General features: G+C 47.9%; 1 protein-coding gene and 1 long non-coding RNA gene across 2 annotated transcripts in view; one reads left to right on the forward strand and one right to left on the reverse strand.

The window, feature by feature from the left end:
- Positions 1-14,837, forward strand: part of LOC120864195 — a 23,846-nt gene continuing 9,009 nt past the window's right edge. Inside the window, exons 1-2 of the long non-coding RNA XR_005721141.1 lie at positions 1-12; positions 403-409. This is a non-coding gene — a long non-coding RNA (uncharacterized LOC120864195). The remainder of the gene's footprint in view (positions 13-402; positions 410-14,837) is intronic.
- The window catches only part of CALR3 (calreticulin 3), a 26,424-nt gene continuing 14,429 nt past the window's right edge, over positions 2,843-14,837 (reverse strand). The window contains exons 5-9 of the mRNA XM_040241064.1: positions 9,920-10,108; positions 8,729-8,836; positions 8,518-8,646; positions 7,582-7,674; positions 2,843-3,356 (exon numbers count right to left, since the gene is read on the reverse strand). Coding sequence (XP_040096998.1) covers positions 3,213-3,356; positions 7,582-7,674; positions 8,518-8,646; positions 8,729-8,836; positions 9,920-10,108 — 663 coding nt within the window. The 3' untranslated portion in view covers positions 2,843-3,212. The remainder of the gene's footprint in view (positions 3,357-7,581; positions 7,675-8,517; positions 8,647-8,728; positions 8,837-9,919; positions 10,109-14,837) is intronic.

The raw sequence follows: 14,837 nt of genomic DNA on the forward strand, positions 1-14,837 counted from the left end.
AGAATTAACATAGTGTTGTAGGACAATTATACTTCAAAAATAAGCTCAGAGAAAAAGAGATCATATTTGTGGTTACCAGAGGCAGGGGGGTGGGGGAAGGAATTGTATGAAGGCAGTCAAAAGGTACAAACTTCCAGTTATAAGAAAAATAAGTACTAGGAATATAATGTACCACAGGATAAATATAATTAACACTGCTGTATGTTATATATAAAAGGTGTTGGGAGTAAATCTTGTGTTCTCAGCACAAAGAAAACATATATTCTTTCCTATTTCTTTAATTTTATATCTATATGAGATGACAGACATTCACTGAGTTTATTGTGGTCATCCTTTCATGATGTGTGTAAATCAAATCATTATGCTATACACCTTAAATTTACACAGTTCAGTTCAGTTCAGTTGCTCAGTCGTGTCCGACTCTTTGCGACCCCATGAATCGCAGCATGCCGGGCCTCTCTGCCCATCACCAACTCCAGGAGTCTACCCAAACTCATGTCCATCGAGTCGGTGATGCCATCCAGCCATCTCATCCTCTGTCTTCCCCTTCGCCTCCTCCCCCCAATCCCTCCCAGCATCGGGGTCTTTTCCAATGAGTCAACTCTTCGCATGAGGTGGCCAAAGTACTGGAGTTTCAGCTTCAGCATCAGTCCTTCCAAAGAATACCCAGGACTGATCTCCTTTAGGATGGACTGGTTGGATCTCCTTGTAGTCCAAGGGACTCTTCTCAAGAGTCTTCTCCAACACCACAGTTCAAAGGCATCAATTCTTCGGTGCTCAGCTTTCTTCACAGTCCAACTCTCACATCCATACATGACCACTGGAAAAATTATAGCCTTGACTAGACGGACTTTTGTTGACAAAGTAATGTCTCTGCTTTTTAATATGCTCTCTAGGTTGGTCATAACTTTCCTTCCAAGGAGTAAGTGTCTTTTAATTTCATGGCTGCAATCACCATCTGCAATGATTTTGGAGCTCCCCAAAATAAAGTCTGACACTGTTTCCCCATCTATTTCCAAGGAAGTGCTGTATGTCAATTATATATCAATAAAACTGGAAAAGATTAATTATTACAATTAACTGAGATTAAAAATTCACTCCTCCTAAGAAGGTACAGAACCAAGGGCACACCCTAATGCACAGTACGGACTCTGGGTGATAATGATGTATCCATGTAGGTTCATCAGTTGTCAGAAACGAACCACGGTGGTGTGGGATGTCACTGGTAGGGCAGGGTATACAAGTGTGGGGACAGACAGTATATGGAAACTCTCTCAGTTCTGCTCAGTTTTGCTGTGGATTTAAAACTTCTCTAGAAAATGAAGTTTATTAATTTAAAAAATTATTTTATTTTTATTTTTTTGGTTGCACCTTGAGGCATCCAACCTTGAGGGGGGATCTTAGTTCCCTGAACAGGGATTGAACTCATGCCCCCTGCAGTGGAAGCATGTTTTCTTAAACCACTGAACCACCAGTGAAGAACCAATGAAGTTTATTAATTTTAAAAAAATTCATTTCTCAGTCCCACCAGGCACATTTTAGGGGCTCACATGTGGCCAGTGGCTACTGTATTGGCCACGAAGATGAAGAAAGTTCTTCAGGATTGTGCTGCTGCAGAAGATGAGTCCTGCCGGGTCTGAGCTGGTCTGACCCATCTTTGTTCAGCTGTTTCTGGCATTTTCCCTCGAGTTCTAGCACTGCTTCTTTCCTCATTAACTTTTCCCTTGTTTAGAGATTTAAAAGGTGGGCAGTGTTTGAGTCCCACCCCTGCACTTCCGGGGAGTGAGTCTTTAGCTTCTGAGACTGGTTTGTTGTTGTTCAGTTGCTATTAAGTGCCCAGCTCTTTGTGACCCCATGGATTGTAGCCCGCCAGACTCCTCTGTCCATGTGATCTCCCAGGCAAGAATCCTGGAGTGGGTTGCCATTTCCTCCTTCAAGAGAACCTTGCAACCCACAGATTGAACCTGGGACTCCTGCATTAGCAGGCAGATTCTTCACCGCTGAGGCACCAGAGACGACCTCTGAGACTGATAACCCCTGATTACCTGGGAAGACCAAAATGATCTGGCAGCCGAAAAAGTTCAAGGTCGCAAGTCTGCCAACTTCGACCAAAGCCAGAACAAAACTTGCCCAACCTCCACTTCCTGGTCAGACTTTTCACACCAGTCATTTATCCACATGCTCTGTATCATTTCTGATTTTATTTGGCTTCCTTATAACATGACTAAATTCCAAATTCCAAAATTGGTGTCCTAAATTAGATTATTCCCAACACAAATTTCTGTGTGGAAACAGAGCTCTTCAAAACAGAAGCCTCTATGTGTGACTTTTTCAAAGCAAGTCATTTGATTTAAGGGAAAAAAAAATTAAACTGCAAAGTAATCACTATTTTCACTTGAGAGAATGGATTTCATTGCTCTGTTTTACAGAGAACCAACGGCCATACAAGTGGACGGCAGAGTAGTGGGAAAGCGTCACCTTCTTTGTGGAATGTTAAACGTCTATGCACAAGGCCTGGGTTCTCTGGAATAACCAGCGTGCAAGGGAGGCATGCAAAACCTTTCCAGACCAAGGGTGCTGCATAAAGATTCCATATTGGAAAAGTTTCCCATGTTATTAGGATCTTCCCAACCCAGGGATCAAACCCAGGTCTCCTGCATTGCAGGTGGATTCTTTACCAGCTGAGCCACAAGGGAAGTCCAAGAATAATGCAGTGGTTAGCCTACCCCTTCTCCAGCAAATCTTCCCAACCCAGGAATCAAACCGGGGTCTCCTGTACCAACTGAGCTATCAGGGAGGCCCCAGTAATTTAAAACCCAAAGCAATAAAGCATCATTTCTCCTTTCTCAAAGTAAGTTTTACTACCTTTTTTTTATATAACATTTGAGGTGGGGGGGATTAAGAAGAGAGTGTGGTGTTTTTGGCCAGAGTCTCACCGGCCTCGGGCTTCCTCCAGCACTTGGGTTTGTCCAGAGGAAACGTTTCTGGGTACCAGGATGGGGGAAGGTTGGAACAAGGGGGACCTGTAGAGAGGGGAGGGGAGGGGAGGGGAGACTGCTTGAGGAGAACCATACCCACCCCACTGAGAATAGGAACATTTTTCAAAGAAAACTAGACAAAATGACCACATATGTAGACATTTGCGCTTTTAAAGGTAGAATAAAGTAAAGAAACAAGGTTTTACCAGTCATCTTTATCTGGGGTGGGGATGACTAAAACTCGTTCCTTCTGTGGAATCCTTTGAAGCTATTTTCTCGCCCACTAAACCTGCCCATCAACATGTCGTCCTCATCTTCCTCCTGGGCCTTCTTCACTTCTTCCTTGGCCTGTATGGCATCCATCTCCTTTTCTGGGCCCTGGGGAAAAAAACAACAAAGAACCCGGTGGCCAGGGATTATGCTTTCTGAGGGCTGACTGGATGTCAGCATACAGCCTGCCTCTGCCTCCTGGAAGCCTCCACACCAGCTGGGGTCAACTGAAAAGAAGCTTCCCCTAGGATATTCAGGTCCCCATTCCTGGAACCTGGAAATGCAACCTTATATGGAAATGCAACCTTATATGGAGTAGGAGAGCGCTTCCCAGGTGGCGCTAGTGGTAAAGAACCCACCTGCCAATCCAGCAGATGAAAGAGACGTGGGTTTGATCCCTGGATGGGGAAGATCCTGTGGAGGAGGGCATGGCAACTCACTCCAGTATTCTTGCCTGGAGAATCCCATGGACAGAGGAGCCTGGTGGGCTACAGTCCACAGGGTTGCAAAGAGTCGGACATGATTGAAACGATTTAGCATGCGCACACACACACTATGTAGGGGGAGCAGCTTTGCAGATGTGATTAAACTAAGCATGTTGAGATAAGGAAATTCTACTGGCTTACCAGGTGGGCCCTAAATTCCATCACAGTGTTCTCATGGGAGAGGGGCAGAGGGAGATTTGACACAAACAGAAACAGAGGAGGAGACAGCCATGTGAAGACAGAGGCAAAGACTGGGAGAATGTGGCCGGAAACCAAGGGGCACCAGGACCCTTCAGAAGCTGCAAGAGATGGAATAAGGGTTCTCCCCTAGAACCTTTGGAGGGAGCAAAGCCCTGCTGATGCCCTAATTTCAGCCCACTGATACTGATTTTGGACTTTTGGCCTCCAGAATTTGGGAGAATACATTTGCCATGGGCTTTTTTGGTTTTGACCAACTTCATGGCATGAGGGATCTTCGTTCCTTGACCGGGGATCGAACCCACCCCCCCTTACAGTGGAAGCTCAGAGTCTTAACCACTGGACCGCCAGGGAAGTTCCCACCTGTGATGTGATGCTTTAAGCCAGCGAGTTTGTGGTGATATTGTTATGGCAGCCCCAGGAAACAAATACCCCCTCCTTCTTCCATTCCCAGAGCACCTGGGCCTGTCTTTCAACCAGCTGACGAGTAAGGGACAGATGAGAAGAGGCCTCAGAGCCTAAATGAGAAACTCCAAACTTGTGTAATTATAAGAAAGGCCCAGACTGAGTGCAGACATGTCAAGGAGGTTCCCGAAGTCATTGCCGAAAAGAGTTTAGTAAGCCTTTGTGGCAGAAATCAGATTCAAGAAGAAATGGCTCATAAGAAAAATCCCTTAGTGATGACCACCTTTTAGCAGTGAAGGGGAAGTCTCCCCCCGAAATGCCATGAAATGTTCAAAGTTTAAGCACTCTCTTTGCAGCTGGTCCCAGGGTGACGGACGTGACCCGTTTCTATTGCTCTGACGTGTGGGGCCCTGCTGACCCAGGGAGGGATAGCCCTTCCAAGGGGACTGAGTCTTACAGAGTCAATACCTGAAAGAACTCCTTTCATATGCAAGCTGCATCAAGAGCTCACATCCCTAACCACCTCCACTACTGGGCTTTTTATATTCAGGGCTGATATCTCATCTGAATTATCCCATTGCCAAATGATAGAGAACTAGTGCCCCAGGGCCCACAGAAATTCTTAAAACTAGACAATCCTAAGCCTGTTTATCTTGGTTCATCTTATCCTTCCTGCAGAGACCAGAGTTTTTTGCTCATATCTTCCACCTTTTCCCTCTGCCTCCTGACCAAAGCTGGTGCTTCCCCATGTGGCCCTGCATGGCCTGGCGTTGGCCCCTCCTCTCAGGATCCGTTAGTAAAACAAATTATCTTTTTTTTGATGGTGGCCACTTCCTGGTCTGGGAGTCTTGCCATACCTGATTAACAACAAAACTTACATCTTAACACACAGGTATTACATCTTAACACACAGGTATCTTGGACTTCCCCGGTGGTGAAGACTCTGTGCCACCAACGCAGGGGGGCTGTGTTTGATCCTTGGTTGGGGAAATAAGATTCCTTATGCTGTGCAGTGGGGCCAAAAGATTTTTTTTTAATTTAAGAACAGAGGTATTTCACAAATGAGGATATCCAAATGGCCACAAAAACCATGAAACAGTGCCTACCTCGATTCCTCATCATAGAACTACACACAAAACTAGAGTGAGATACCACGACACACTTGTAGAAACCCACAATCCCCAGTGCTGGGGAGACTGGAGGAACTGAAGAACAGTGTGGCCCCTCGGGAAACAGTCTGGCAATTTCTCATAAGAGTTAAAGACACATCATGCAACTCAGCAAACCCCATCTTGGATTTTAACCAAAAGAAACAAAAGCACTCATCCACACATACACACACACAAAACTATATACGAAATTGTTCTCAGCGTTGATCATACTGTTGAAAACTGGAAACAACCCAAATGTCCATTAGCTGGTGAGCAGATAAACTACTCAGTGAGATGGAGAAACAAGGTACTGATGAAACCCCAGCAACATGGAGAAATCCTGGAGACACTGCGCTTGGTGAGGGGAGCAGACTCAGAAAGACACCATGCCTCCAGTGGTTAAGACTCCATGCTCCCAATGCAGGGGGCACGGGTTCAATCCCTGGTCAGGGAACTAACATTCCACGTGCCGCACAGTGAGGCCAAGAAAGAAAAAGACAAAAGAAGACCACCCTATACTACATGATTCGATTTATATGACATTCTGGAAAAGGCAAAACTATAGGGACATAAAAACAAGGACCTGTTGTACAGCACAGGGAACAACTATATTGAACATCTTGTAATAACCTATAAAGAAAAAGGAATCTGAAAAAGAATACACACACACACACACATAGAGAGAGAGAGCACTTTGCTGTATACCTGAAACTAACACAACATTGTCAATACTTTAACAAAAAATCCAATAGGGACAGATACCAGATCATCAGCAGTTGCTGCAGTAGGGGAAGGCTCGGTTACAAGGAGACTTCTGGGGGTGGTGAAATTGTTCTGGGCTTCCCAGGTGGCACAGTGGTAAAGAATCTACCTGCCAATCCAGAAAATCCAAGAAAATCAGGCTCGATTCCTGGGTTGAGAAGATCCCAGGAGAAGGAAATGGCAACCCACGCCAGTATTCTTACCTGGGAAATCCCATGGATAGAAGAGCCTGGGGCTACAGTCCATGGGCTTGCAAAGAGTCAGACAGGACTGAACACGCACACATGAAATTGTTCTACATCTTGATTCTTAGTGGTGTTTTCATAACTATAAGTGTTTGTCCGAATTCACAGAACTGTACATTGCACAGCACATAAATCAGACCTTCAATAAATTCGACTCATCAGCAATGGACAATAATGCCTAGCATGGCCGAAGATTTACGTTCCCTTCTGCACTGGAATTCTCATCCTTGCAGAAGGGGATGTAAATAGGATGACACGCTGGAAACGGTTTGCGTGTGAACTGGTGGCTGCTCCGTCTACTCCTGGGCACGTGGCCACTGAAAGACAGGTACAGGAATGACGGGAACCAGCTTATCCCTGAGGCCACGAGCTGGAGGCATCCCGAAGCTGCATCCACAGAGAACAGATGCATCGCTTCTAGAATATTCACAAAGGAAGGACAAGCTACTGCTCTATGGGGAAATACAAATGAGCCTCACAACATGGCCTGAATGAACAAGTAATGGGGAGCTACACTGATATGAATTTCAAAAGGAAGTCAAATCCATCTGCAGTGATGGAATAGTGGAACTGCCATTCCTTTGGGGGTGAGTGCTCACTGGGAGGGGACATGAGGAGGCTCCTAGAGCTCTGGTGACGTTCTATATCTTGATCTGGGTGGGGTGTTTATTATAGAAAAAGTAAAGCACCTTTTTCTATATGTGAGACTCAAGTATGGAAATAAATGAATAACAAAAGCAAAGTTCATCGTGTGCATGGACTTCCCTGGTGGCCCAGTGGTTAAGAATCCACCTGCCAATGCAGGGGACACAGGTTCAATCCCTGGTCTGGGAAGATCCCACATGCCACAGCTACTGAGCTGTGCACCACAGCTACTGAGCCTATGCTCTGGAACCCGTGCTCTGCAACAAGAGAAGCCACTGCAACGAGAAGCCCTCACACTGCAGTGAAGTGTAGCCTCCACCAGCCAAAACTAAAGAAAACAAACGTCCAACAGTGAAGAGCCAGCACAGCCCAATACATACATAAGTAATAAAGGGCTGTCTTCTTGAAAAAAAAAAAAAAAAGCTCATTGTGTTCATCATACCTTGGTTTCACCCCAGGTGGCCTTGCCAAAATTCTCAGCATACTCTTCGTCATCTGTGATCAGGAAGTTATCAAAGATGGTTCCGGATCTCACCTGTGGATGAAAATAAGCCCTTTGTTACTGGTGTGGAAAATGAAACTTTCCACAAAATCAAAACTGCTGTGATTTATTCAGTACTGTCACAGAGATTAGCTGTCGACATTAGCACATGCTGAAACCCTTTTCTGGAATGTCAGTTCCCTCCAGGGCACTGGTCCTCAAACTTGGCTGTGTATGGGGACCACTGAGAACATTGACAAGACTGCTGATGCCTGGTCTCACTCCCAGGGATGCTGCTTTAGCAGGTCTGGGGTATGACCCGACATAGGGGCTTTGAAGGTCTCCCCAGGGACTCGAGCATCCAGTGATGTTTGAGAATTGTTGATTGAGAACCTCCCTGTGCAAAGTGTGAGCCATGGATGGGCAGCGTCAACATCGCTAGGGATTCAGGATCTCAGGCTCCACCCTGGACCCACTACATCAGAACTTGCAATCTTATCCTAAAGCTGATAGGCACCACAAGGTCAGCTCCAGGCAGATTTCCAGGGGGCGTGGGGGGCAGACAAGAAGTGTCCAGAGGACAGGAAGGATGTCCGTTTTATCTAGGGCTGCAAGTTTTGGGTCTGGGTAGGGGTGCCAGGTGCATGACAGGAGCAGGAGTTCAGGCTGAAGTTCAGAGTTATTAACCAGAGCAAGTTTAAAACCCAGCCACTTGCACGTCCCTCACAGTCCAGTGATTAACAAGCCACCTGCCAACACAGGGCACTCGGGCTTGATCCCTGGTCCTGGAAGATTCCATATACCTCAGGACAGCTAAGCCCATGCACCACAACTACTGAGCCACACATGGCCATAGAGACCCAGTGCAGAAAACAACAGAAAGACAAAATGAGCGACCTGCCAAAGCTCCAGTCCAATGGCACCAATGTTCTCAAATTCTGAGAGATCGTATTCGGTCAAGTAGTTGTTTTTCATCTTCTGATGGAGCCAAACATCTTGGTCTATGCCCTCAGGTTTCAGGCCATCCTGCAACAACAAACCATACGTGCTGGTCCCTGGGAACTCGGGTGGGGAGGGGACTGGCAGGAAGGTGGTGCCGCATACGCACCTGGTATGGAGGCTTCTGGAGCATGGCCGCCTGCCAGTCCCCGTCCAGTTCGCCCTTCCAGTCACTCGGCTTGCTGGCACTGGCATCCAGAAAATGCTTCTCCCAGTCCTTCAAATGCGTGCAGGGGGGGAAAGTTAGATTCTCAGCTTTGAGAAAGGAAATCTGCCAAGAGGCAGAGGCAGGCCTGTGACCCCGGGTGCACTTTTCTCCTCCTCAGCTTGATGGTGGAAGGGCTGAGTGCTGGGGTTCCTAACCTCACCAGAGGTTTCGACCGCAGCCTGCAGGTTGTGGTCCTTTTGGTTAGACAGCATCACCGACTCAATAGAAATGAATCCGAGCAAACTCCGGAAGGTAGTGAAGGACAGAGGAGCCTGGCGTGCTGCAGTCCGTGAGGTCGCAAAGAGGGGGACAAGACTTATTCACTGAACACCAATAGGAAACTAATACACACCTGTTACAGTCATGGATGCTTGGTTGCCGGTCACAAGTATGATGCTCAAAAATACTATGTTCAAATGCAGAATGAAAAGAAAATCATTTTTATAAAGGTTGCTGATGCATTTTCCTTTCTTTGGAAAAAGACATTGGTTTGGGACTTCTCTGGAGGTCCAGTGGTTAAGACTCCATGCTCCCATTGCAGGGGCCACGGGTTTGATCCCTGGTCAGGGAACTAAGATCCCACATGCCGCAACTAAGGCCTGGCACAGGTGCAAGCATGCTCAGTTGTGTCCAACTCTCTGCAACCCCACTGACTGTAGCCCACCAGGCTCCTCTGTCCATGGGGTTTTCCAGGCAACAATATTGGAGTGGGTTGCCACGCTCCCCTCCAGGGGATCTTCCCAACCCAGGGATCGAACTCAAGTCTCCTGCAGTGGCCTGCGGATTACTCTTTACCACTTGAGGCACCTGGGAAGCCCAAGACCTGGTGCAGCCAAATAAATAAAAATAAAGATTTTTAAAATATCGGTTAAGAAAACAAACCCTTCTTGCTTTCATCTCAAATACTTCCAACTCTTTCACAATGCCTTAAAGTGTGCAGCTGTGTGGCGGGTTCAGCACATACGCTCTAGGGAGGGCTCCTTGTTTTACTCTTGTCACCATCACTACCAGCCAGGCAGCAGGTGTATGGCACCTGGGTACTCACAAACTACGCTTTACGCTTTCTAGCAGCTGTGCGGGAAGAATCCACACCTGGGATTTGTCCTTGGCAGCCTGGTCCCAACCCTCAGCCTCTGCTGATGCCTTCTCCATATTCTTCAGTGACGTTAACTGCCAGTCATACTCGATGCTTCCGGATTCAATCGACTGACCATCAATTTTTACTTCATAAGTGAGGTCTGGTCTTAAAATCAGAGTGTAGAGGTGTGTAAAGCTATCAACCTGCATGTTTTGCGGGGAGAAGAAGAAAAGAATGAGACCCTCGATGTTTCAAGGCAGGTCTAGGTAAGCAGTGCACGTTGTCATGGGTCAAAGCCTTACTGTAAACACAAGCAGAGACACTCTAGAAAGGGGCTGACCTGACCACGAAAGGGTGTCCTACAGAAGAGTCACCCCTCTGTAGAGTACTTCCTCACCCTGGCAGCCTTCCCTGTGTGGCTGATTCCTTTCCTATGCAAAGACAATGGCTCTCACCTCTAACCTCCCAGGCAATCATGATGGGTTAGGTCGGTGTGAACCAAGGGATCATTGTGCTGTTTGACTTAGGAAAAGCTGTATGGAAAACAACTTCCTGTTCAGTGTTCTGAAAGATACCAAATGAAGCCCACTCTGTTTCTCAACACGGGGGAGAACTTCCTAACACTCTCTTGATGAGTTGTCCAACAACTGAAGCTTCGCTGGGGTAGGCCTGGTTTCTTTCTTGGGCATGGTTAAAAGCCCAGACTGGACATAAGGAAAGCATTTAACATTCAATAAAAGGGGTCTGGAGACTTCCCTGGTGTTTCAGTGGTTAAGAATCCGCCTTGCAATGCTGGGGATGAGGGTTGATCCCTGGTCGGGGAACTACATGATGGGGAGCAACTAAGCCCGTGTAGGCCACAGCTACTGATCCCGGGTACCACAACTAGAGATCCGTGTGCCGCAACGAAAGATCCCAAAGATGCAGCTAAGACCAATGCGGTCAAATAAATATATATTTTTTAAAAAACAAAAAAACTCTGTGCTTCCACTGCAGGGGGGCATGGGTTCAACTGCTGCTTGGGGAACCAAGATCCCTCAAGCCACATGGTGCGGCCAAAAATAAATGAAATAAAGGAAGGTTGGAAGGTGGGTGGGAGGGTGCCTAGGGAAGCTGGGGGTTCCCAGGATGTGCCTGTAACCAGAAGAGGGGACCCCAGCACCATACCCCGGCAGCATCATTGTCACTGGAGGTACAGGGGCAATGTTCATTCCCAGGTCAGCCTTGATCTGCTGCGTTGGAACTCAGCGGACCCTCGGTCACTTTCACAGGCCCTCCAGGGTCTCTGACACCACTCAGGTTTGAAAACCACCACCCCAGCATAAAGGCCCTGCCAGGAGGAGTCTCTCCCTGCTAAAAGCCAAATCAAAACACTTTCAGGGGCTTCCCTGGTGGCTCAGTGGTAAAGAATCCGCCTGCTAATGCTGGAGAAATGGGTTCAGTCCCTGGTCTGGGAAGATCCCACATGCCGTGGAACAATGAAGCCCGTGCCCCACAACTATTGAGCCTGTGCTCTAGACCCCGGGAGCTGCAACTGCTGAGCTCCAGTGCCGCAGCGATGAAGCCCAAGCGCTCCAGAATCTGTGCTCTCCAACGAGAGAAGCCACTGCAACGAGAAGCCCATGAACCCCAACAAGAGAGTCGCCCCTACTCACCGCAGCTAGAGAAAAGCCCGCCCAGCAATGAAGACCCCCACAGACAAAAGTAAATAAATACAATTAAAAAATTTTTTTCAGTACTCCTTTGCTCTGCCGTCCTGTGTGGCCGATAACTCTATCCAGAATCAGCACTACAGTCTCTTCTGTGTCTCCTTCAACCCTTGTAGTCTGCTCTGACAGCTGAATGCACGATTCTTCCAATGCTCTCCCCCTGCTCTCTGCCTGCCTTTGTCTCCACTCACCTTTCTTAGCTTAGAATTTGAGCTGGCTGGCCCCATGGCTGGCACCCTCTGAGACCTGGCCACAAGCTCAAGCTTCCTGAGGGATAACAGCTACACTCTCACATATGCAAACAGCTTCAAACCAACATCCTTAACCCCACCTTTCAGCCAAGCTTCAGATTCAAAGTTTTCAGCAATTTACTCTTCCCTCATGTCACAGGAGACTCGGGTTCAATCCCTGGGTCGGGAAGATCTCCTGGAGGAGGAAATGGCAACCCACTCCAGTAGTCTTGCCTGGGAAACCCCTTGGACAGCCGAGCCTGGCTGGCTCTGGGGTCGTAGAGAGTCAGACACTACTGAGTGACTGCGCACACCCACGCATGCTTCCTCAGCATCAGCCAGGATTTCCCAACCAGCTGTTCTACACACGACCCCCGAGTCAGTCCTGACCCCTTTCTTGGCCTTTATTTCCCCTCCTGTTTAACAGCAATGCTGCTGAGGATCATCATCCACACCCTCAACCCCCACATTCCAAACATCACCAAGTCTTTTGGACCCCACACAGGAATCATCTGTCAAAATGTTCCCAGGTTCCAGGTTGCCCTGGTGGCTCAGTGGTAAACAGTCCGCCTGCTGATAACGGTTGGAGAAGATCCCACATGCCGCTGAGCGACTAGGTCGATGCCCCACAACTATTGAGCCTGTGCTCTAGAGCCTGCAAATTGTGGCTGCTAAAGACTGTGACCCTAGACCTGTGCTTCGCAACAAGAGACGCTACCACAGTGAGAAGCCCACGCATCACAACTGGAGAGCGGCCCTCGCTCGCTGCAGCTAGAGAAAAGTCTGTGCAGCAAAGAAGACCCAGCATAGTCAAAAGTGAAATAGAATAAAATGCTCCTGGGTTCTGCACCCTGCTGAAGCCTTGATCTAACAGTCTCATCCCTCTCTCTGCCTGTCGCACTCTCCTTCCCTCCCCAGAACATCTGAGATATGCAAACCAGACCTCCTCCAGGAAAACCTCAGAGGGATGACCACTACATTTCTTTTATAGCATCACAGAGAGAATCGGATCCCTGTGAAGAAAACCGCACTCCTCACCCAGGAGGCCCTAATGCTGATTCGCTGCTATGATCCGAGGCTCCAAGGCTCCCTCGACAGACTCATCTCTTATTTTTCTAGCAGGCTTGCAGAAATAGCAGCACCCATCCGAGGGCTTCATTGGCCTGCAAGTGCCACCCAGGGCTCTGTAGGCTTGCTGCCTCCAGGTGACCCAGTTCTGGCCTCCCAGGCACAGTGCAGGCCAGAACTCATTGCCTCCGTCTGGTAGGGTCACCCCCTTTCATTCTCGCACACCTGAGCTGCCACTGAAAAGGAGTCAGTCACAAAGACACGCCCGCTGGTCCAACACTAAGGCGGAGGAGGAAGACTTGGAATTTGAGCTCCTCCTCACTCCCCTAAGGGAGGGCGTCAAGTCTTCATATACAGGGGGACCTGCTGACTCTTTCGAACCACCAGGTCAGCAGGCGGGACTCCGAGAGAAACTGCTCTGCAGACAGAGACTCACTGGGGCTCTGTAAGGAAGCCACACCCACTGCTCAGGACTAAGAGGCAAGTATGGATGCTCCCTGACTTCACCAGTGGTTCAGTTGGTAAAGAATCCACCTGCAAAGCAGGAGACCTGGGTTTGAACCCTGGGTCAGGAAGATCCCTTGGAGAAGGGCATGGCAACCCACTCCAGTATTGTTGCGTAGAGAATCCCAAGGACAGAGGAGCCTGGTGGGCTGCAGTGCACAGGGTTGCAGAGTGGACGCAGCTGAGCTCCCTCTCCTTGCTGTCAATCATCTTGCAACACACTGGCCTCCTGCCCAGATTCCCAGAGACTATGGCTGCTAGGGATTCCTCAGGGGACAAGTCCCTACTTCCTGGTGCTTACCTTCAAAGTGGGGGCTGTACATTGGGAGGCTACTTCTTCTCCCTAGGCCCAGACACCAGGGACTTAATGCAAGCTGCCTCTTTGGAGAAGCCCGGGGCAGGATCATTGAGTATAAACAGGCCCTAAAGACTTAAAGTGCCATTTTCACAGGATCTTCTGGGTAAAAAGGTAAAGGATGTATGAATTCATTTTAGAAATATTCCCATTTTAAAATGTTTTGGGGGGCTTCCCTGGTGGTCCAGTGGCTGGAGACCCTTTGCTCCCAAAGCAGGGGGCCTGGGTTCAATACCTGGTCAGGGGACTAGTTCCCACATGCTGCAACTAAGACCCATTTCAGCCAAACAAATAAATATTTAGAAAAAAAATGTTTTGTTATTTGGAAGATTAATTCCTCCAGAATGATTTTTTATCTTGAATATTTCATTCCTTAATGATGATGGATGTGCACACGTGCTAAGTCGCTCAGTCGCATCCAACTCTTTGCGACCGAATGGACCGAATGTAGCCCTCCAGGCTCCTCTGTCCGTGGGATTCTCCAGGCAAGAATACTGAAGTGGGTTGCCAGGCCCTCCTCCAGAGGATCTTCCCGACCCAGGGATCGAACCTGAATCTCTTGCATCTCCTGCACTGGCAGGTGGGCTCTTTACCACTAGTGCCACCTGAGAAGCCCAATGATGATGGGGGCTGAAATGCTACCATTCTGCTATAACCCTTATGAAGCAAATTATAAATGGATGTCACAGCTCAAGGTGAGAAGTAAGTATGCCCTTCTGGTGGGAGGGGAGTTTGGGGGAGAATGGATACACGTCTGTATACACACACACACACACACACATATATATATATATGGCTGAATCTCTTTGCTGTCCACCAGAAACTACCACAACACTGTTAATCATTGTTAAACTATATCCCAACATAAGATAAAAAGTTTTAAAAAACTGTAAATTTAAATTTAAAATAAAATAATTTTTCATCAAAAAAAAAAAACAAAAAAAACCCAAAGACTTCAGAAGCCAATCGAATCCAAGTTCTGTGCAAGTGTCTCTAATGGGCCCACTAAACTGGAAAGTGGGGACAGGACAGACAAGGCTCACTCCCACCCAGGGTTCCTTTAACT

Source organism: Oryx dammah, unplaced genomic scaffold, assembly GCF_014754425.2.
Source record: "Oryx dammah isolate SB20612 unplaced genomic scaffold, SCBI_Odam_1.1 HiC_scaffold_5, whole genome shotgun sequence".
In the NCBI taxonomy this organism is placed as follows: domain Eukaryota; kingdom Metazoa; phylum Chordata; class Mammalia; order Artiodactyla; family Bovidae; genus Oryx; species Oryx dammah.